The sequence below is a fragment of the Biomphalaria glabrata genome, chromosome 2, assembly GCF_947242115.1.
Source record: "Biomphalaria glabrata chromosome 2, xgBioGlab47.1, whole genome shotgun sequence".
Taxonomy (NCBI): domain Eukaryota; kingdom Metazoa; phylum Mollusca; class Gastropoda; family Planorbidae; genus Biomphalaria; species Biomphalaria glabrata.
Genome location: NC_074712.1, coordinates 45,571,556 through 45,590,893, shown reverse-complemented (window position 1 = coordinate 45,590,893; position 19,338 = coordinate 45,571,556). Strand labels below are relative to the sequence as shown.

The window sequence follows — 19,338 nt, the reverse complement described above, 5'->3', positions numbered from 1 at the left end:
ACAACCAAATATAACCAGTGGGTGAGCAGTTGAGAAAAGCAGCACATTATGTTTCTATGGCACTGAGCATACAGCCTAGAAACAAAAAGTTGGCTTAATGAAGTACAAATGTGATTATTCTGATACAAATGTTATTATACTTTAACAAATGTCATACTAGTGATATAATTGTGATGGTATTATCATTACCAAAACAATGATAACAGCACAAAATTGTGTAGACTCAGGATAATAAATTATCACTACAGGTCTTAAGCCCTATGAAAATAAAAGTCATGTCAAATCATCAAATGGATGTGGTTCATTTGGCTTTAAGGTAATGCTTACTGTTCTGAGAACTGATTGATATAAAAAAAATCATTAAATCTTGTATAGTATGTTTATTTTAACATTAATATTAAAAAAATAATTTTTATGGCATTCCAAATTCTTGCAGGTATTGTCTGGTCACTATAAACACAGGTGTGAACATTATATTGTGAAGTCATACATTATATATTTTGATATCTCTGCTTAACACAACACATCTAACTCAAAAACTTGACAAAAAGAGCTCAAAAGTAATGTGATACTTTAATAAAATAATAAATCAATAGCCAATACTACACAATTGGATATGGTTACTGACTACAAATACTTTACTGTACGTAACCGTACTGCCATACTTTACTGTCTCTCTGTCTACTCCTGGACTTGTACTTCTACACTCTGGACTCACACGATACTAGGCTGACTTCATTGTGTGGACTAACAGTACCCAAACCAACTCAGTGTGCTGAACTGAATTGCATCTTCTACTGTCTCTATGTCTTTTCCCCAAAGGCCTTCTCTAACAATCACAGAATTTATCATTCCTCATCCCATGACCATATCACAGGTTTTCACATTCACATGAAGAGTTCATACCAGCACTGTCCCTTGTCCAGTTGATTACTAAGCAGTATGCTGATCTGTGTTACTGTTCTGTGTCACATGTGTCAGCTGATTGCACATGCATGGTAACCCAAATTGCATTACCATTACAGTTATAACAAAATGAAAAAACTCTTTTTTTTTTTTATATTATCTTCTAAATTTGTGTGCCTTTTCTAACATTGATGCACTTGATCAGATATTGACACTTGACAGTGTTGAAAAAGAATTTTTGTGCTGTTATTATTATTATTAATTTTTTTGAGATAAATTACATTACATAAAGATTTAATTGATTTGTACATTTGTCTTGCTTACATTTAGCTAGAGTCTCACATCAGAATCAAAGAAATGACCAAGTGCTGTGATGAACATGATTACTGCTATGACACATGTAATAAATCAAAAGAAAAATGTGATGGCAAATTTAAAAAATGTTTAGCAGATATATGTAAAAATATTAAAGGTCACCTGTCAAAAGAAGCATATGAAGGTATTTATTTTTCATTTCAAGCATTTTTGATTCAGTTATATAAAAAATACTTTTAAGGATTGTGACAGAATGGAACATGTTTGAAATGTATATATGTTGATTTTCAACATACAACAAAGATCATGACAATGACTCCTGATGTGATCATCATTAATGAGTCCTGATGTCTTAAGCTGAATGATGTTATATAGATGACTATTTTGTTTTTATATCACTTTTACATTTGATACAATTTTGCATATAATTTTCATCGCAGCTTAAACTTCTGTTAGCTACTAAACTAACTATTGGTCATGTTATCTCATCTTTTAAACTACCGACATTCTTTTATAAAAGAAGATAATTACATCCTAAAAGTATCTTTGTGTTAATGTAGTCAAGCATGTTAATTAAAGTCTTCTTATTCAAATGTTTTCTTGGCTAATTCAGGCACCCTTAGCCATGCTCTGTTAATTAAGAAAGAAGGAGTACTTGTACAAATTTATCCTACCAGATGGAATAAGAAAAGTGCATTTATCTTTCTGAGTATTTTATTAGGTTGTGTTTTGTTTCAGTGTATTATGTATAAGTGCTACTTTTACTTTTTAGTCTCCTGTTCTGAAATGATTTTACTAATGATGTCACTAAAATGTGAATATTTAACTGTTTATATTAAGAATAAGCTCTTATCTACTCTGTGTTAATGTGTACATTTTAATTTGAAATTATTAGAAGCGAAGATTACATATTAAACCATGCTGAGCAGCTCACAATAATGTGAACCTCAATGTGCTGGTGTAGTGCTAAATAAAAGTGTTCTTCTGCTGCAAATAAATGGTAGAGTTAGCACACATATGCTTTAATGTATCACACTTGATATATTTGAGCTTTTTATCAAGACATTTTGCTTAGGTTTCACATATCCAATATTTTTTACTCTCTTGTAGGCTGCCACAATGGTGTTGACATGATCTATGCTGCAACTGTTGCTCTTGGCTGTAAACCATATAGAGATGCACAAGCTAAAGCATGCATTTGTTTAAAACGTCATTCCGATTTATAACCTAAGAAAAGGCTTTAAATTACATAATTATTTGAAAATAAAATTTTAAAAAGTAATCTCATTTTAATTTTAAAGTTGAATTATTTTGAAAAAATTATCAGAATATGTGGAGCCAAGTCTGAAAAAAAATAGATATCAACCCTACATACTAGTCAAAGATGTTATATATAAGATAAAAGTAAATCATATTTAGCTAAGAATATCGCTTTTTAAAAACATCTGAATATTTTAAATAAGAAAAACATTTAATTTTATTGTTATTTGAGTGTGAAAATTGTGTTGCTTTAAAGTGTATATAAGAATTCCATGCTATTTATTGAGTTAATGTTTTTACTTTGTTTGAAAAAGAAGAATCGTTGAAATGCAATTGGTTATTTATGTGTTTATTTTTTTATTCATTTCTTACATGGTATTATATTTCGGAAACTTGTCTAATGAAAACCAACAACATTGTAATTCTTTCTTTCTTAATTAATTATTATTATTTTTTTCCTATTAAGTTAATTACTTCATTACTATGTTCAGCTGATCATGTAAACCAAATATCTGATTATATTTATACTGCTTTTTCATTAACCTCTTATTTGCTTGTCATTTTCAAACTAAGCTAATAATGTGTAATTCTTTATTTCTTAAACAACTGTTAGTGTATTACATTTTTTTTTTCAATTAATCTAATTACTTCATTACTATGTTCAGCTTATCATCTTAACCAAAAATCTGATTATATAAATACTGCTGTTTTGTTAACCACTTATGTAAATGCTTGTGTTATATTCGAACTAAGCTAATAATGTGTTGTCATTACTTAATTGCATACATTCCGAGACACAAAATAGTAAAATCTAGACTGTAATAACAAAATAAAAGTTTGTTTTCAGTCCAAGAAATTATTGTTCATGTGTGAATATTTTTTTTAAGAAAGTCAAGTAAAGCATCTACATAGTTAAACAAGCTTTTAAATTAATCACACTCTATTTACTCATAAGCCTTTGTGGACTTTTGACAACTTCACACCATTTTATTTTATTTCACTGCTTTTCTCTATGAATCTAAAGGTAGGAACTGCCTAATGAATGATATGTCCACACATCTTTTCACTGTTTCCCCTCACTTTCCTGCATCTAGCACTGTGCCATGTTACATAGATATTGCATTAAGTAAAATCTACATGTGAAACACACTGATAGATTGGATGGAGACCACCGCAGCCTAAATGTGCATCTGCTTTACTAAAAAGGTCTGCCTCTGTCCAAATCAGAGATCATTCTATCCTAGGAATTTATGTTGTCAAAGTTGTGACCCTAGTTGTAAATGATTTTATTTATTTCATATGAAGGAAAATCATGAAGCAAATTATTTATTAAGTTATCCGTACAAGTTTTTCATGGTAAAATCAAAGCAATATTTAACACCCTTATATGTGATGACCATTTCAAAGTATAAGGCGCAGCTGTTGTATACACTATATGTAAACGGTAGTCGTTTCATTTAGCTGCAGAGAGAACAAGGAATAAGGATCTCATAATTTGGGCAGGGTGATCCATTTGCTGTTGATTACTGAGCCTTTTTTCAGAGTATGTAAACTAGAGGATAAGATAGTGTGGCAACTAATGCTTGCAGATTTCAAAATTCCTTTTAGTTTTACACATATTGTTATGAATATTGCAATGGTAGGCTAACGTTTTCTATGGAGGACTGCATTAAAATATGTGGGGCATGGGGTGGCGGCCACTAAAATAAATATATATGAAGGCGTTCAGCATAGACCCTGGCACCTGGGAGACAGAGGCACATGACAGAGCATCATGGCGTCGCACTGTGAAAACTGGCGCACAGGTTGCTGAGGAAAAAAGAACAACGCTGGCAGAAGAAAAACGCCAGCAAGACAATTGACACTAGCTCCAGCTGGAATAACCTGCCCAGTGTGCGGCCGAACATTCCGGGCTCACATAGGTCTCACCAGCCACAGGAGGAGGCATAAAACCCCAGTGCAAAGCCCTCAGCCCCCTGGATGACAAAGTGGTCATCATCGAACCACGATGGACGAACTATATATATATATATAAACAATATACAACTAAGGAAAATTTTTTTTTTCTTATAAGCACCTATAATGACATTTAATTTCATATTAATGCTATATTATACACATACAACTAATTTATACACTCCAAATTGAACAATTAAAAACAAAAGTTATCATTTTTTTTTTAAATTAATTTTACTAATATTTTGTTATATTATTGTTTTCATTTACTTGACTTGAGAAATAGGAACCCTTTGATCAATTTTTACATGATATAAATGGCAAACATGAAGCCTGTTTTCAATTCATATTAACAATATTAGTATCAAAGTCATAGTCATATATGTCCTTTGTCTCAAGGAACATAATTTCTTCCTTAAGATTCCACATTGTATGTATCAACACCTTACCATGCTAAGCCAGCGGATGCTGCTGTGGTACAGAACATCTGAAAGTTGTTTCCAAATCCTTATTGCCTATGATTAAACCCTTAGCTCTGATAAGCTTTATCAATTTAATAATTGAGTCAATAATATGCTAGATATTCAGTGTAGCTTTGCACAAAATTTCCTGATGGATCACTTAATGGACTGGTAAAGTGTTTGGTATGGATATTGTTCTTTAATTTGATCTTTCATCAACTTCAACAAACTTGTTTTTCCGTCTTATCAGTGAATTTGCTCAATATTTGTAAGTTGCACGAAATTCTCTGGCAACCCTGTATAGATCTTATTACCTATTTATCTAAGTGGATCTACTTTTTATAGAGATTAAATGATTTCTTAAACCCACCAGTGAATGATGCAAGTGTAAAGTTTTCAAATTATGAAAGCATATAATTATGAATGTGTAATAAAACAATGAACCAAATAAGCGCTGCATTTGTTCAATTCTTCATCTGACAGGCTATTTTTTTTATAGAGAACTTTTTTCTTTGAATACAAACTTGGTATAATTGCAACTTATTGAAGTTAACAGAATTGTGTGGTTGTTAAAATTAATTAGAAGTGTTGATTGCAAAAAAGATTAAAGGTTAACTTGAGCTCAATTTTCAAAATATTTTTTTTTACACTATTTCATTTAGCACATTTTTCACTAAAGAAGGTTATGAACTAAAAACTATCTCAAGAAAAGCCAAACTAAATTTGTTGTGCATAGTTTTGTGTATTTATTGAATGAGGTTAACAATGTTATTCAAATAAAGGAGATGGCCAAATAACAAAGCAAGATCAATTAAATATTCATTTTGTTTGTTTTCAGTAGTGCTTAGTGAATTTTGGAAAATCTATTTAAAAAAATTAACTTCATTTCTTACTAAATTCTTGTTATTAATTCTACTTGTCTGATATTAAATGAATTAATTTTTGAAACGCAGATGATTTTTAGTGTCTCAGATATAAAATTTATTTATGTTAATATATACAGATTTGATTTGATTTTAATTAAAATTCCGTGGATTATTATAACAAATGATGAAGTTTTAATTTTGATTCTCATTTCAAATGTTCAATAATAAATTCTTACAGGACAGAATAGAATCCAATGGGACACATTTTGATGAGCAAGTATAAAAGAATACTTTGTACAATTCTGTAAAGTCACTTGATTTTATTTCAATAGACATTTATTTTTACATCCCTATCACTTTTACTCATTAGATGACTGACAAGTCCAATTTACTTCAATACACAGTTGAAGTTTAGATATTGTCAAGAACTGCTCAATAAAAACTGAATTGTTGTTTGGCCATCCCAGTAATTTAAAATGTAAGAAAAAATAATAATCCAATGAATATTAAAAAACAAATCAAAGGAAAATTAAGCTCTTTTTATATATAGCAATCAAGTCATGATATTTCAATCATTATTTGAGAAAAAAAATAAAAAATTCTAACTACCAGTATTTCAAACAGTTACATAGATGGTCTAAGCAGCATTTGCAACAATAATGCCTAAAACAATCTTGCATTGTTGCTTTAAAATAATTCTAAAGCATGCACACAAATCAAAGTTAAAACAAATAAATAAAACAAAACAAAATAATTTTTTTTGGTTGCATTTGCAATTAATAATGTTATTTTCCCTTTTATACGAAATGATATGTATTCTAAGAAAAACACTGTAAAGCGAAAGATATAAAAGGGAAAGGAGTGGTAGGCAAAAAGACTAATAAATTACACATTTTAGGGGGGAAGGGGTGAAAAATGTGTCATGATCAATTTCTTCACTATTAAATTAAAGGTGATATAAAAAAAAAAACATTTATAAAAAGAAGTGTTAGTCCGACATTAAAAAGTTGGGAAAGTCATGAGATAATGGGGAATGCCAATGAAACTGATAATATCACCACTTCAGGAGACCAAATTGATAGAAAGTAGATCAAAGGTAGGATCACAGTAAGCTTATCAAAACAGGTGGTCTTCAAAATGTAACAACTTTCACAGCTAATGTGATGTTGGAATACAAAACTTTATAAGGGAAACAAAGAAACAGACTTATGCCAATTTGAGCATGATATTTATAATTATGACTTTTTAATGCAATACATAAATAGTACAAAAATGGTATAGTTCTTTAACTTCTTTAAGAGAATTTAGTAAAACTTAGTATCAGAAGTAACATTACTTATGACCCATTCTGATGTTTCATTTTAGTAGTAAAAATGACAACTGAATTTTTTAAAATGATCTTTTGTTTTAAAAATCAAAAGGATATTCTGTGGCATTACACTACTTCACATGTCTAAACATCAACATTAGTAAGAGTAGGAGGTAGTTAAAAAAAAAAAAAAGGCTCACTTACATCAACAGGAAAATATTACATAGTAATTTTGAACTCAAGTTACACTTTAAGGAAAAATGGTTTGAGAAATAGTTGTATGAATTGTACACATTAAAATTGAACATTAATATTTTACAAAATCACAATCATTAATACTTAAAAATCCTACACTTACTGGACTCAATTGAATGTAGATGGGTCTAACAGGAAAAATAAATATATGTTAGTTGATAACATTGAATTAATTTATTAGGTCATTTTCACCCAAAATTTAACTTTGAACTGAAAAATTCAACATTCACAAAACATTGAAACAACAGATTATTCTTCAATTTTTTTTTTGCATCCAAAATCCTGAACAAAAGAAACTAATGGCCTGATGAAAAAAGTTAAAGTGTAAATAAATAAATTGTAAGGAAAAAAAACAAAAAAAAAGAATACAACATTCATTGCAGCTACAAAGTTAAAAACTATAAACAAAGAATGAAAAATGAGGTTGTAGAAAACAAAATGTACAGTTTCAAGAACAAAAATAAATAGTATGAGCAAGATCAACAGAAAAATCTTTATCTTTACTAAGGTGTACGTTAATTAGCTCTCTTAGAAGCACTCACAATAAAAGGTTGCACCCTCTCTCTATAAACACACACAATTATCTGAAATCTTTACAAAGCTAACTTAATAGCTGATTTAAATGCTTCTGCTAAGTTTCTACTAAATTAAGAATCAATTAAAAATCTTTATTAATTTTTGTATTGTTTATTTTGTGACACAGTGTAGAAGTAAAAAAACAAAAATAAAGGGAAGTAAGACTTTAAAAATAAGTTGGCAGGGTTTTAAAAATTAAAAAAATTCGTAGTGCAAAAAGTATCTAGAAAGTTAAAAGTGCAGAGTTATTTGTGGTTCATACATGTGCAATAACTAGCTTGTATTTTGTATTCATCTATAAATATATTCACTTAATCCAAAAGACATGTGATAGTAGAAATACCAATCCACTGTATTCTATGAATTACTTTTCTCATATATACATATATATATTAATTATATAATAATTAGGGGTGCACCGGATAGTCCCTCCGGCTCCGGCTTCTGCCGAATATCCGGCATTTTTTACTATCCGGTGCTATTCGGCTCCGGTCGGATATCACTACCGGATAGTAAAAAATACACCTATTTAATATGCATAAAGTGGGCCTCGTTCCATTAATGTCTTTTGTAGAATGTATTAATGTTTATATTAAAACAAAATAATGTGCTTAAAAATAGAGCCATTATGAATATGCACCAAACATCGTTTATTATAAAGACAAGGCGTGTTAATAACTTTATATAAATAGAAATGAAACTTTACATCATAAATGCGCTTTACATACAGAGCAGCAATGGCTGACACTTTTTTCAATTTGTCTTGACCTTTGAGTAGGTTAGTTAACATGTTAAAATGCTACATTCCGTGACTACGTCATGCTGGCCAGACGTCTGTCTAGCTGTGCGGGTATATCGAAGCGTGACCGCCGTGTATGTCGAAGGCGCCGGTATATCTCCAGAGGAAGAGATGAACAACTCCCACCCCTTTTATTTGTTTAGTCCATCACATTGAGTTTTTTTTTATAGGCATGTGACCACAAGTTAAATAGAGTGGACGTAGGTTTAATGTCAGCGTATTGACACTCTTTAGGGGTCACACCTTTCGAGGGAACTGAGTTTGTTTATTTAGTAGTTAATCTTTATTAGGGGGGCTGGACTACAAGAGCCACACCTCTAAGGTAAAACTAGGTATATTTCCAGATGGACAACTCCCTCCCCCTTTTATTTGTTTAGTCCATCACATTGAGTTCATTGATTGACAGGTGACCCCAAGTCAGATATGATGGACTTAAGATGCGTACTTAGCCACTGTGTATCAGGCCAGGACGACTTTTACACACCTGACATCCATAGGCTTAATATGGTTCCCTTTTGTAACAGTTACTGAAACCACAAATAAAATAATTAATAAGTATTAATTAAGAAATATGTTTCTAACATACGTTCTTTGCATTTAATGTTTCTTGCGTACGTTCTTTGCACAATAAAATAAAACAAAGATGTGCATGTTTGCGTGTGTGTATTTTTGCCTTGTATTAAAATCTTTACAAAGAAAGCTAATTTCATTGTTTAATTCTTTTGACTTAATAAATAATGGAAAACCTTACAGTAAATTTTAAAATCGCATAAAATAAATTGAATAATAGTACCGCAGTTAGATCTAGCAAACAAAGAAACAATATGCTGGAGCGTAAAAAAAAACAACCCTTGACCTCTAACTAGTGGACAGGTATAATTTATCTATATGCTTGACTGACCATGCCAATGTGTTATCTTTTTTGACTGACACCCAACTCTATTGCGTGCGTATGCTCAAGGAAAAAACAATGCTTGATGGTTAACACAAACAACTATACACACTACTCTAGCACTACATGTTTAGGCTCACTAGGTATATCTGACCAGGTTGTTGCTCTAAAATGCATGAACACATACATCCGACCACTATACAAGGCAGATTGCACTTTTTTTTATGAGAGATTTACATTAGTAATTAGTTAAATATATACTAACATTATTAGCATTCACACACTCATACACTCATGCTATACAGATTTTTAGAAATAATGTTAAGTTTGAATAAATCAATCAGTAACAGAGTTTAAAACAATAAGGTATATCAAAGGAAAAAAAAAAAAACCAACCAATATAGGTATGTTATTTAACAGTTTCGTAAAATGTTCAGCAACACAAGCTATTAACAAGACACTTAGGTATCCGGCTCCGGCTGAATATCAAATTTTACTATCCGGTCATATCCGGCCAGGGCCGGATATCAAAAAGTACTATCCGGTGCACCCCTAATAATAATTAATTATATATATATATATGTAAGTGTATATATATATATATATATATATATATATATATCATTCCAAAATTGATAACTATATACTACTATATTCAAGAAGGAATATTTTTATAAATAGATTATTTTACATTTTAATGAGAATTCAAAATCTAAAAAATAATATGAAATAATGATGTCAGATAAATTAATTTCCTACTGAGATTACTACTATTAGTTAAATCAATTAACAGGTATTTTTCCAGGGCTCAATACAAAGTAAATGATGAAGCCTCATTAATATTTTAAAAAATTATTTATGGGTAAAAAGAATATTAATCTTCCAAAGTACAGCTCTCTTTATATATGCATGTGGTTTTAGAACTTAATGACAACATAAAGCCAAAACAAAACAAAAGTTAGAATGACTATTGAAATGCCCATAACATGGCCGATACAAAACATGAAGGCACCTGATTTCTGTTAAAGCAAATCCATTGAATAAAAGAAAATGTTATAATCTAAATAATAAATTGATCTTACAAAAGCAAAGCATGACAAGTCACAATGACAATTTCAGATATAGAAAGCAGCAAAATAAAAAAAAGAAAAGGATAAACAGAATTGAAGACGTGCACTACTTTCTAAGAGCTCAATGATGAAATACTTCCACGCTTCTATTGTTATAGTAAATGCACGCCAAAGGACAGCCACAAATCTATCTCTATCATAAATATTTTGCATAAGGTTTTCCTAAGCATGTCTCATAAAATACAATTCTGTAGCCTGCTAGTCTGAAACAAAACCTACAGGATCTAAAGGAATACCAATCTTACAGAGATATTTTCTTCTTTGCTCACACTTTTTGTACTGTCAATAAATAATGTTTTTAAATCAGTACAAGTTTGGAAAAGCTCTGTTCCTTACAATTACTAGGAACCAAATAGCAGATGAACAGCAGTTATAGTGGATAGGTTAACATTAGGAACAAAACATGCTGAAAGGGAAGTGCACATTAAAGACATTTCAACAGAATTCCTATTCAATAAAGACATCAACTCAGTAGAATGACATTCAAATCCCATTACTAAACCAGACAACTAAAAAGATGTCATTAAGTGAAACACTTATCTATGTAAAAAATAAATCTTTCAATGCTGTGTAAAAGGCTATGAAATTGTAGTAATGGAGATGAATTTATTAAGAGAATAACTTTTACAATTTAGTTTTCTTTATATATGAAAAACATATCTGAAACATTTATAATTTTTTTTGTCTGCCACACAGCTTAGCAAATAGGCTAAAATAAAATACAAAAGAATAATCAACAAAAACTTTATAAATTCACCAACACATCTGGATTCTTTTACATTTAAAACAATGTAGATAAACAAAAAGTATTTTAAGAACTTAACTATCAAAAGATTTTTAACCACACCTCACAATCATATCTAAATTTAATGAAATGATTCTTTTGAATCACTGAATGCCTATTGGGGATAAAAAAAAAATACCATGAAATACATTCATATAAATAATAATCCAGATAGAGGTCTAAGTTAAATAATCACTAACCAGATCAAAAGTCTTTTTATTTATTGTTGACAAATTGTTTATAAGGCATTTATTAATTGACATGCACATGAAATAAGGTTGGTGTTTATACAGAATGAACTCTTCAAAAACATTCTAACTAGCTCAATAGACATTTTTAATCCAACCCACTCAAGGAAATAGATCTTTATTATCCCACTACTTTTATAACTAGATGTACACAAATTACGTTGTTCTAAGTTTTGTGCTGAACAAAGTAGAAAACCATATGGATGAATAAAAATCTATCTATAAGAAAATTCTGGTATTTCATAATAATATAAAGATCCATAACTAGAATAAAACTTTTTAAAAAGGCAATGCTCAGGTATTGTTTTCCGTCATATTACCAATACTAGATCCCTTACCCTTTGTCCATTATCTATAAGATAAATAAGTGAAGGATTTGTCTGAAAATACAAGATGGGAGGATGGACATGGACTCAACTGAAGGGAATTGCCCAGAATTGAGTCAGACAGTGAAGTACTGTTGCGGCACTATGCTTCACTGGAATAAAAAAACTTCTTTTTTAAAAAACAAAGCTAATATTAAACGTACTTGTATCAGTTACTCTGGATAAGTCATGTATTTAAATTTGTAATAGATCTAGACAAACAATAAAAAAGCATTTATAAAAATAAAAAACCTGAATTTAAACTCATGGCTCAAGCCAACATGGTAACCTAGTGGAGAGCCTTTGAACATTAAAGATTTTATAGTTATCTATTGTTTCTATAGTCTCGTCCTATTTTGTATGTTGTGTTCACTAAGACTCAGACAATGATGTATAAACTGAAGGGGACTAATTCAGCTTATACCACCACTTCTAAGTGAGTTAATAAAAGCTATGTAAAAATTAAGTCAAGTATGTCAAAAAATTTTGGTCACAATCATCAAACTTCCATTTGACAGAGAGCCTTAGAGGCTCAAATCCTATTTTCGAAAAGACCTGGACAGAATCCCTGCTGCTGTGTGAAATGCACATTTGTCACCATATAGGTCAAGACCTATCAAGAGTAGTCAAAAAGAGAATGAGACACAGTTAGAGATCTGAACTGTGTGAAATTCGGTACAATATCTATAAAATCCTAGTACTCATATCTTTTACTATAAACTTTCAATCAACAGAGGGAGCTCTAATTACTAATATAAATAGTAACAAACAAGGTTAATCTTTTAAGGAAATTTAAATTTTGTAGAAAAAAATATTACCCTGATTACCAATTAAAATGAAAAATTTCTCAATATTTTTATATTGTTTCAGCTATAGAAAAACAAAAATGTTAGCCATCCTATACATATTTATATAGATATACATGAGGGAAAAAAAAAACATTTTGATCACATCAAAGTTTTCATTTAATCAACTTAGAATAAATAGGTGCATAAATATATATGTAGGTATATGTATGTATATAAATATATATATTAAGTTTTAGAAATACTATAATACAAAGTCACCTATTAATAAAATCTTTTTTTTTTTAATTTACAATAAATACAATTATTCTTTCTTCACAATTTTGTCCATTTCTTTGATAGGAAGATGCAGTTGGAGAGGATCTCGAAGACGGCGCAAATCATGCTCAGCCTCTGTAATTGCTTCCCGGAGCTGATTGTATTTATCAACATCCAGTTTCTCTTTATTTGCCAGTTTGTAAAATTTAATGAGGAACTGACGGTCTTTTACATCAGGAAAAACATATTCCTAAAAAAAGATTTGTAAAAATTTTTAAAAAGAATATATTATTCTAATCTACATTGTGACTTATCTATCTTGTAACTAGCAGATTATTGTTTTTTAAATACGAGGTTATCTAAGCCAAAGTAATAAAATGCAGGATGCCCTGATGTTCCTATCATATCTGTACATATAGTTTGAATATAAAGAAATTTACAAACCTGTTTTGTGAGAAGAAAATATGCAAACATGGCCATTGAAGTTCCGTAAGTGACAAAGTAGGTCACAGGCTCCATAATATCCCAAGAATATTCCCACCAGGTAAGGCGAGCCAATATTCCAAACTGTAGACTCATGAGACCAAGGCCCAACCAAGACAAGCGATTGGTATTCACTGAAGCTTTTGAACAGATAACACCAGCTTGCTATTAGGAAGTGCAATGAGAAATGTTTCAGAGAATAAACAATATGTATAAGAGACAGTTATTTACTTGATAAATATCCAGGCTTTTTATTTAGATTTTCAGAAAGCTTATGTTACAAAAAAAAAAATTATAATTAAGAGACACATGTATATTAAAAAACACATAAACACCTGTTGTTGTTTTTTTGTGATGGTGCGCACCAGTACCTTTTTCAAAAATTATTACTTTTCTTGTATTTTAAGTTTATTATTAATTTTTTTTAGTATTAAAAGTTAGGCAATACATCACTGAGTACTGGCACCTATTTTTTTTTTTTTCAAAAAAAAAAAAAAAACACTGATAAAAAACGATAACAATGGGAAAAAATCATGACATAACAAAACTTTTGATACTTAGTGAAATGACTTAGTAAAGAAATCTGTTATCTGCTTGTATTTAAGAAATACAAATGTTAAGTCTTTTAAATTACTTTTGTAACTTATAGGGCATCTTTCCTGCTGTAGCAATCTCTTGTGTGGACCTGCGGGAAAGGGGGTATCTGAGAGAAGGTTTCTGTGCTGCCTTTACTGTAGGCAAACACAATTCAAACTTAAGCCTCCTTGATAGACAGACAAGCTGCTTTTACCACTCAGCCACAAAACCCACATTCTTGCCTAAAAATATATGTGTTCAGAGTAGTCACAAGGTTTTTCAAGATGTTCACCCTCATTTAGATCAGTTTGTTTGCTATTTGAATATTGACAACTCTAAAAATATTGAGATATTGGAAAATTGTATTACTCCGAGTTTTAACATTAAAATTAATTAATTCAACATCTACAACAACACCGCATTCTATTGCAATAGTAGTCAATGTATTAATAAAAAAAATTTTTTTACTTATATAACTATAATATTAGCACTGATATTTAATATTTATTTTTATCAAATTTTTACCTGCTCTAGTGGGGCAATTTGAGCTTTCAAGTCTTCTAATCGTGTACGCAGTTCTTTCTCTCTTTCCAACTGATAATTTTCAACATTGAGTGTTGTGTAAAGCTTACTTATCAATAACTTAATATCAGTCAGCGTTTGTGCATCTTCATGAGTAACAGGGCCTAAACACACACAAAAAAAAAAACAACAGTTGAAGACAATTTTACTGGAATGAAATGTAACAAACAAACAATTTTGTGCTTCAATCAGATAATGAAACAACTTACAAATTACAGGTGGACTGACACTGTATTTCTGATCATTGATGCTTATTTGAAAATCAGATCTCATCAGCACATCAATAGTGGTGGATTTAGCTATTCTGCTGCCATCTGAAGAAAAAAAATATCCTTACAAAAATGGTATCGTCAATCAATATATTATATGAAAAATGTAACTATGAAATCTTCTAAGCAAAACAGAAACTTCCTTAAAATGTATATATAATACACAACAGAATGTTAACCTTCAACTTGTGCTATGTATGTTTTGATATTAGTTCATTGCTAATAAATATTTAAAATTTACTAACCAAGCTGGCTATGCAATGTAAATAAACAAAGTAAAGTTTCCCTTTTAGGGCAGATGATGTTAAGGTCATGTTTCTTTGGCCAAAGGGTAATGAGCAGGGTGTCATGCAACTAACACAATGATCCACTGCCTTTATTTCCCCAACCAAATCGCCCTAAAATCCAGAAATTCAAAATCCAAGTTTTCACCAAGATTCAAACCCGGAACCCCAGGTTCGAAAGCCAAGTGCTTAAGCACTTAGCCCCTTAATACACAGATACTTAAGTTTATATTTCTGGGCTAGTACAAATTTCTATATTATATATTAGTAGCTTTCAGTGCTTGCTAATTCCCATGAAGCCCTCACTTACAATGAGTTTGGGGATGAAGAGTAATACAATTTCTAAAAAGTATGTGAGAGTTTTTTGCATAGAAGGTAAAAGAATTCAGACTAATGTCATCAACCTTTTGTATAGAAAGCAACAGAATCAATTCCACCATCTTCAGCTTTGATGAACTGAATAAAGTCTCCAACAGTCTGTGATATAGGTTTCAGAGTAAATTCACATGTGTCTTTTCTTGAAGGCAAAGGCAGGGTAACAACAGGAAGCCCATCTCTATAGTCAACAGTGACATCTGAAATAATAATGATTCCAACACATTGCATTTCCTTATAAATAATTGTGGTCAACTGTTATTTAATACATGATAAACTATTAGTGCTTCTGTTATCAATTTTTTTCTAAACACATTTACAAAGTTTACTTAAAGTAAGTAATTTGATTTTTAAAAAAATCTTTTTCTATTTTATATTCTAAAAATATTGTAAACCAAGCATTAATATTTTATTTAATTCTAATTATTATATATGATAAATATCACAAAAGTAAATGGCAAAATTTAAAGCGATATTTTTCTTGCATTTTCAATTTTCTGTTCCATATGAAGTCACAATGTTAGGACTTTGTTATTATTAACCTTTTTTTCTAATTTAAGAAGCATTTAACCACTCAGCCACTGAACCAAACCCATTTTTAGGTTACTAAAATTTTTTAAAAAATCACAAACTGCCTTTAATGTAGTTTTAAAAATATTTTGTGCATATGTTTAAACAATAAGCATGTGATAATTAATTTTCAAAGCCCAAGAGTTTAGTTAAGCAAGACAATAGCTAACCGTTGCACTTAAAGAAAAGATAAAAGGGAAATCAGATTTGTAACAATACAAAGATTAGACTGTACATAAAATCAATTGACAATTTATCTCATTTTAAAAAATGATAGATATATATGTAATGAATAAAAATCCATTATAATTTTGTTTTTTTTTTCTTTAAAAGATACACTTTTTATAAGACTCAAAGTATCAGTAGCTGCCAATGAAATAAGATTTTCAAAAGTGCTTTGGTTTTTTAGTTCTAAATTTGATAGAAATCATAAAAAAAGGAACACTTTTTCTCTTCTGGCAATGCAAAAAAATGGAAATGCTCAAAGAAGACCATTAGCAGTTGCACCTATTTTGAACATGATAGTGAAATCAAAAGCACTTTTGGTTTTATAAGATCTCAATGTAAAGACAGAAAGCACAAACACAATGTAGTTATTTTTGCTTAAAAGGGCAACTAAAAATCCCTCTTTAAAAGAACAACCAAGGGGTTCCTTTTTTAAATCCAATAATGTTATAAATGAACTTTTGGATGTATGCATTGCATGTATAAAATAAAACTACCTGTTTTGTACAATACTTGGGTAGTTAAGGGGCGAAAGCAAGTGTTCTTGGTTTGAAAATACAGAGATGCCAACTGAAAAACAAACAAATTAGAGTGATAGAGTGATGAAGTCAAAAAGTTTCATTGTAATGAGAGAAAGTGTTCAGCAGGAGACTGTGAAGAAGTTCATATGAGATGTTAATTATACTCTCTATATATAGATCCATACATAGGCATATCTACTAATTATAAGCAAACTTATGTAGCAAGATGTTTATTTATTATTGTGACTCTCACAGGTTAAGAAATATTCACAAACATAAAAAATGGATACAAATTTTAGATGAATTAGCATTTAATATTAGCTCTATACCAGTAATTGAGTAGTAAATTGCTTAACATCTCTAGAGGTAGAAACAAGACACCCAAGTTGCAAATAAGATCAGATACTTGTACATAATATATATATATACATATATATATTTATATATATATATATATATATATATATATATATATATATATATTACATTTTTTAATGACATTTAGACTCTAGATATGAAAAGAGACGTCTAATCTGGTCTAGCTGACTTAAGCATAGTAGCATTATTTCTCTTAAGTTAAAACTTAAATTATTTCCAACACCATTGATGTTGTCATGTATAATACACATGATTACAATTGTTAATTAATAGGTCAAGTTTTTGAAAAAAAAAAAATTTCTAGCTTATAACTTTTAACCTATCCATTGAAAGACCCAGACAGTGAGACACTGCAGGATAATTATAATGACACAAGACAATGAATAAAATAATACAAGTTCTAATCTAAACATTATTGAAAAAATGCTCCAGGGCAACTTGAGAACAAAATTCTCAATATTATACTTATTATAGATTGTTTGTCAACACCATTGCGGATAAACAACAGCTACCAAGCAGGCTGTGAGTATGCATCATGCTCGGCTCAGGCAACAATTAGAAAAAAATTTAAATGGAAAAGTAAAGTGGTTTGAGTTTGAGTGCTGGAACAAGTCCCAAAACACCAGCGGAGTCTGGGAGCATGATGAGATGACTGATCTGATGAGGGCCCTGACTGTGCTTTCCCATGCCCATGGCATGGCCATGGTGGAGGCTGCCCAATATATGAATATAGATTATTATAGATCTAGATCTATAATCTAGATCAGATCTCTAGAACTAGTCTGTAAAAATGTAAGTTAAGAATTTAAGAGTTAGAGTAGTTTCTAAAGAAAATTAAGACCAGAGTCACTAGACAGATTGTCACTTGTCACTAGTGACACTATCACTAGTAAGTGACTAGTTCTAGACTTCTACAGTCTACAGTTCTACTAGTCTAGTCTACACTGTGAGTGTGCAGTGGAAGAATGGATGGCCAGAAGATGGGTAATGATACTAATGCCAGTAAATTAGTAAATGAGTATGAGTAAGTAATTTACCAATTTAATGCTTTGTCAACTTTGTTACTTTGTGTTTCTATTTTGTAATAATTATTAAATAATGTTTGATATATTCAAATGTTTGAGTTAGATATTTTAATAACATAATATTCATTACTAGATCTAGTCATTTATTAGTTTTAGTTAGACATTATGAGTTTAAATTAGATCTATATGATTAGAATAGAATAGTCAATAGAACTTCAAATAGTATGAATACTATGAAATAAGAAGATATTTACTTTACTTTACTAGATAGATCTAGATCTAGTAGATAGATCTACTATCATCTACTTCTAGGACTAGTGAGTGTGTGTGTGTAGTAGTGTAGTTCTACTTTAACAAGCGTTACAAATAATAATAATACAAATACAATACATTGATTCCCATATCTAGATCTAATTCCCTAAGCCCTAAACAGTATTTTTAAATGAAAACTTTTACCTTGTTTCTCCGATGTACAACATTTCTGTTATTACAGATGGCATTATAAAATGTAGCATTCTGAACTAAAAAACTTCGACATATCTGTTTCCTCAAACTCAAAGATGCAACGGCCGCCATCTTAATACTCTCACTCGAAACAAGTTTTTTTTTTATTATCAGTCCAGGTAAACAGAAAGCTGCTAGTGCTACTGCATGTCAATCACAACAGAGTCAGCGCCAAACATCTTCATTGTTAAATTAAAGAAAAGGAACTGTAAACACGCTTAGAAACAATATATATTTACGTGTTTATAATTTGATCTAGTATCATCTACACATATTTTAGCTTTATAAGTCTTCAAATACAGATCTATTATTATCATATATTATGATTCATATCAAATAACTAGACTTTTAAAAAAATAT

At 30.1% G+C, this 19,338-nt stretch overlaps 2 protein-coding genes across 8 annotated transcripts in view; one reads left to right on the top strand and one right to left on the bottom strand.

The window, feature by feature from the left end:
- The window catches only part of LOC106074259 (group XIIA secretory phospholipase A2-like), a 76,336-nt gene extending 72,999 nt beyond the window's left edge, over positions 1–3,337 (top strand). For all 7 annotated transcript variants that reach the window (XM_056020851.1, XM_056020852.1, XM_056020850.1 and 4 more), the window contains exons 3-5: positions 249–316; positions 1,237–1,405; positions 2,332–3,337. In XM_056020851.1, coding sequence (XP_055876826.1) covers positions 249–316; positions 1,237–1,405; positions 2,332–2,447 — 353 coding nt within the window. In that variant the 3' untranslated portion in view covers positions 2,448–3,337. The remainder of the gene's footprint in view (positions 1–248; positions 317–1,236; positions 1,406–2,331) is intronic.
- Positions 3,338–6,288: 2,951 nt separating this feature from the next.
- On the bottom strand, positions 6,289–19,097 carry LOC106074414 (calcium uniporter protein, mitochondrial-like). Its single transcript, XM_013235219.2, has 7 exons — positions 18,931–19,097; positions 17,048–17,120; positions 15,785–15,955; positions 15,037–15,141; positions 14,771–14,931; positions 13,631–13,834; positions 6,289–13,436 (listed from the first exon to the last, which is right to left on the bottom strand). The coding sequence occupies exons 1-7, from the start codon at positions 19,048–19,050 to the stop codon at positions 13,233–13,235; spliced, it is 1,038 nt and encodes a 345-aa protein (XP_013090673.2). The 5' UTR covers positions 19,051–19,097; the 3' UTR covers positions 6,289–13,232.
- Positions 19,098–19,338: the final 241 nt, after the last annotated feature.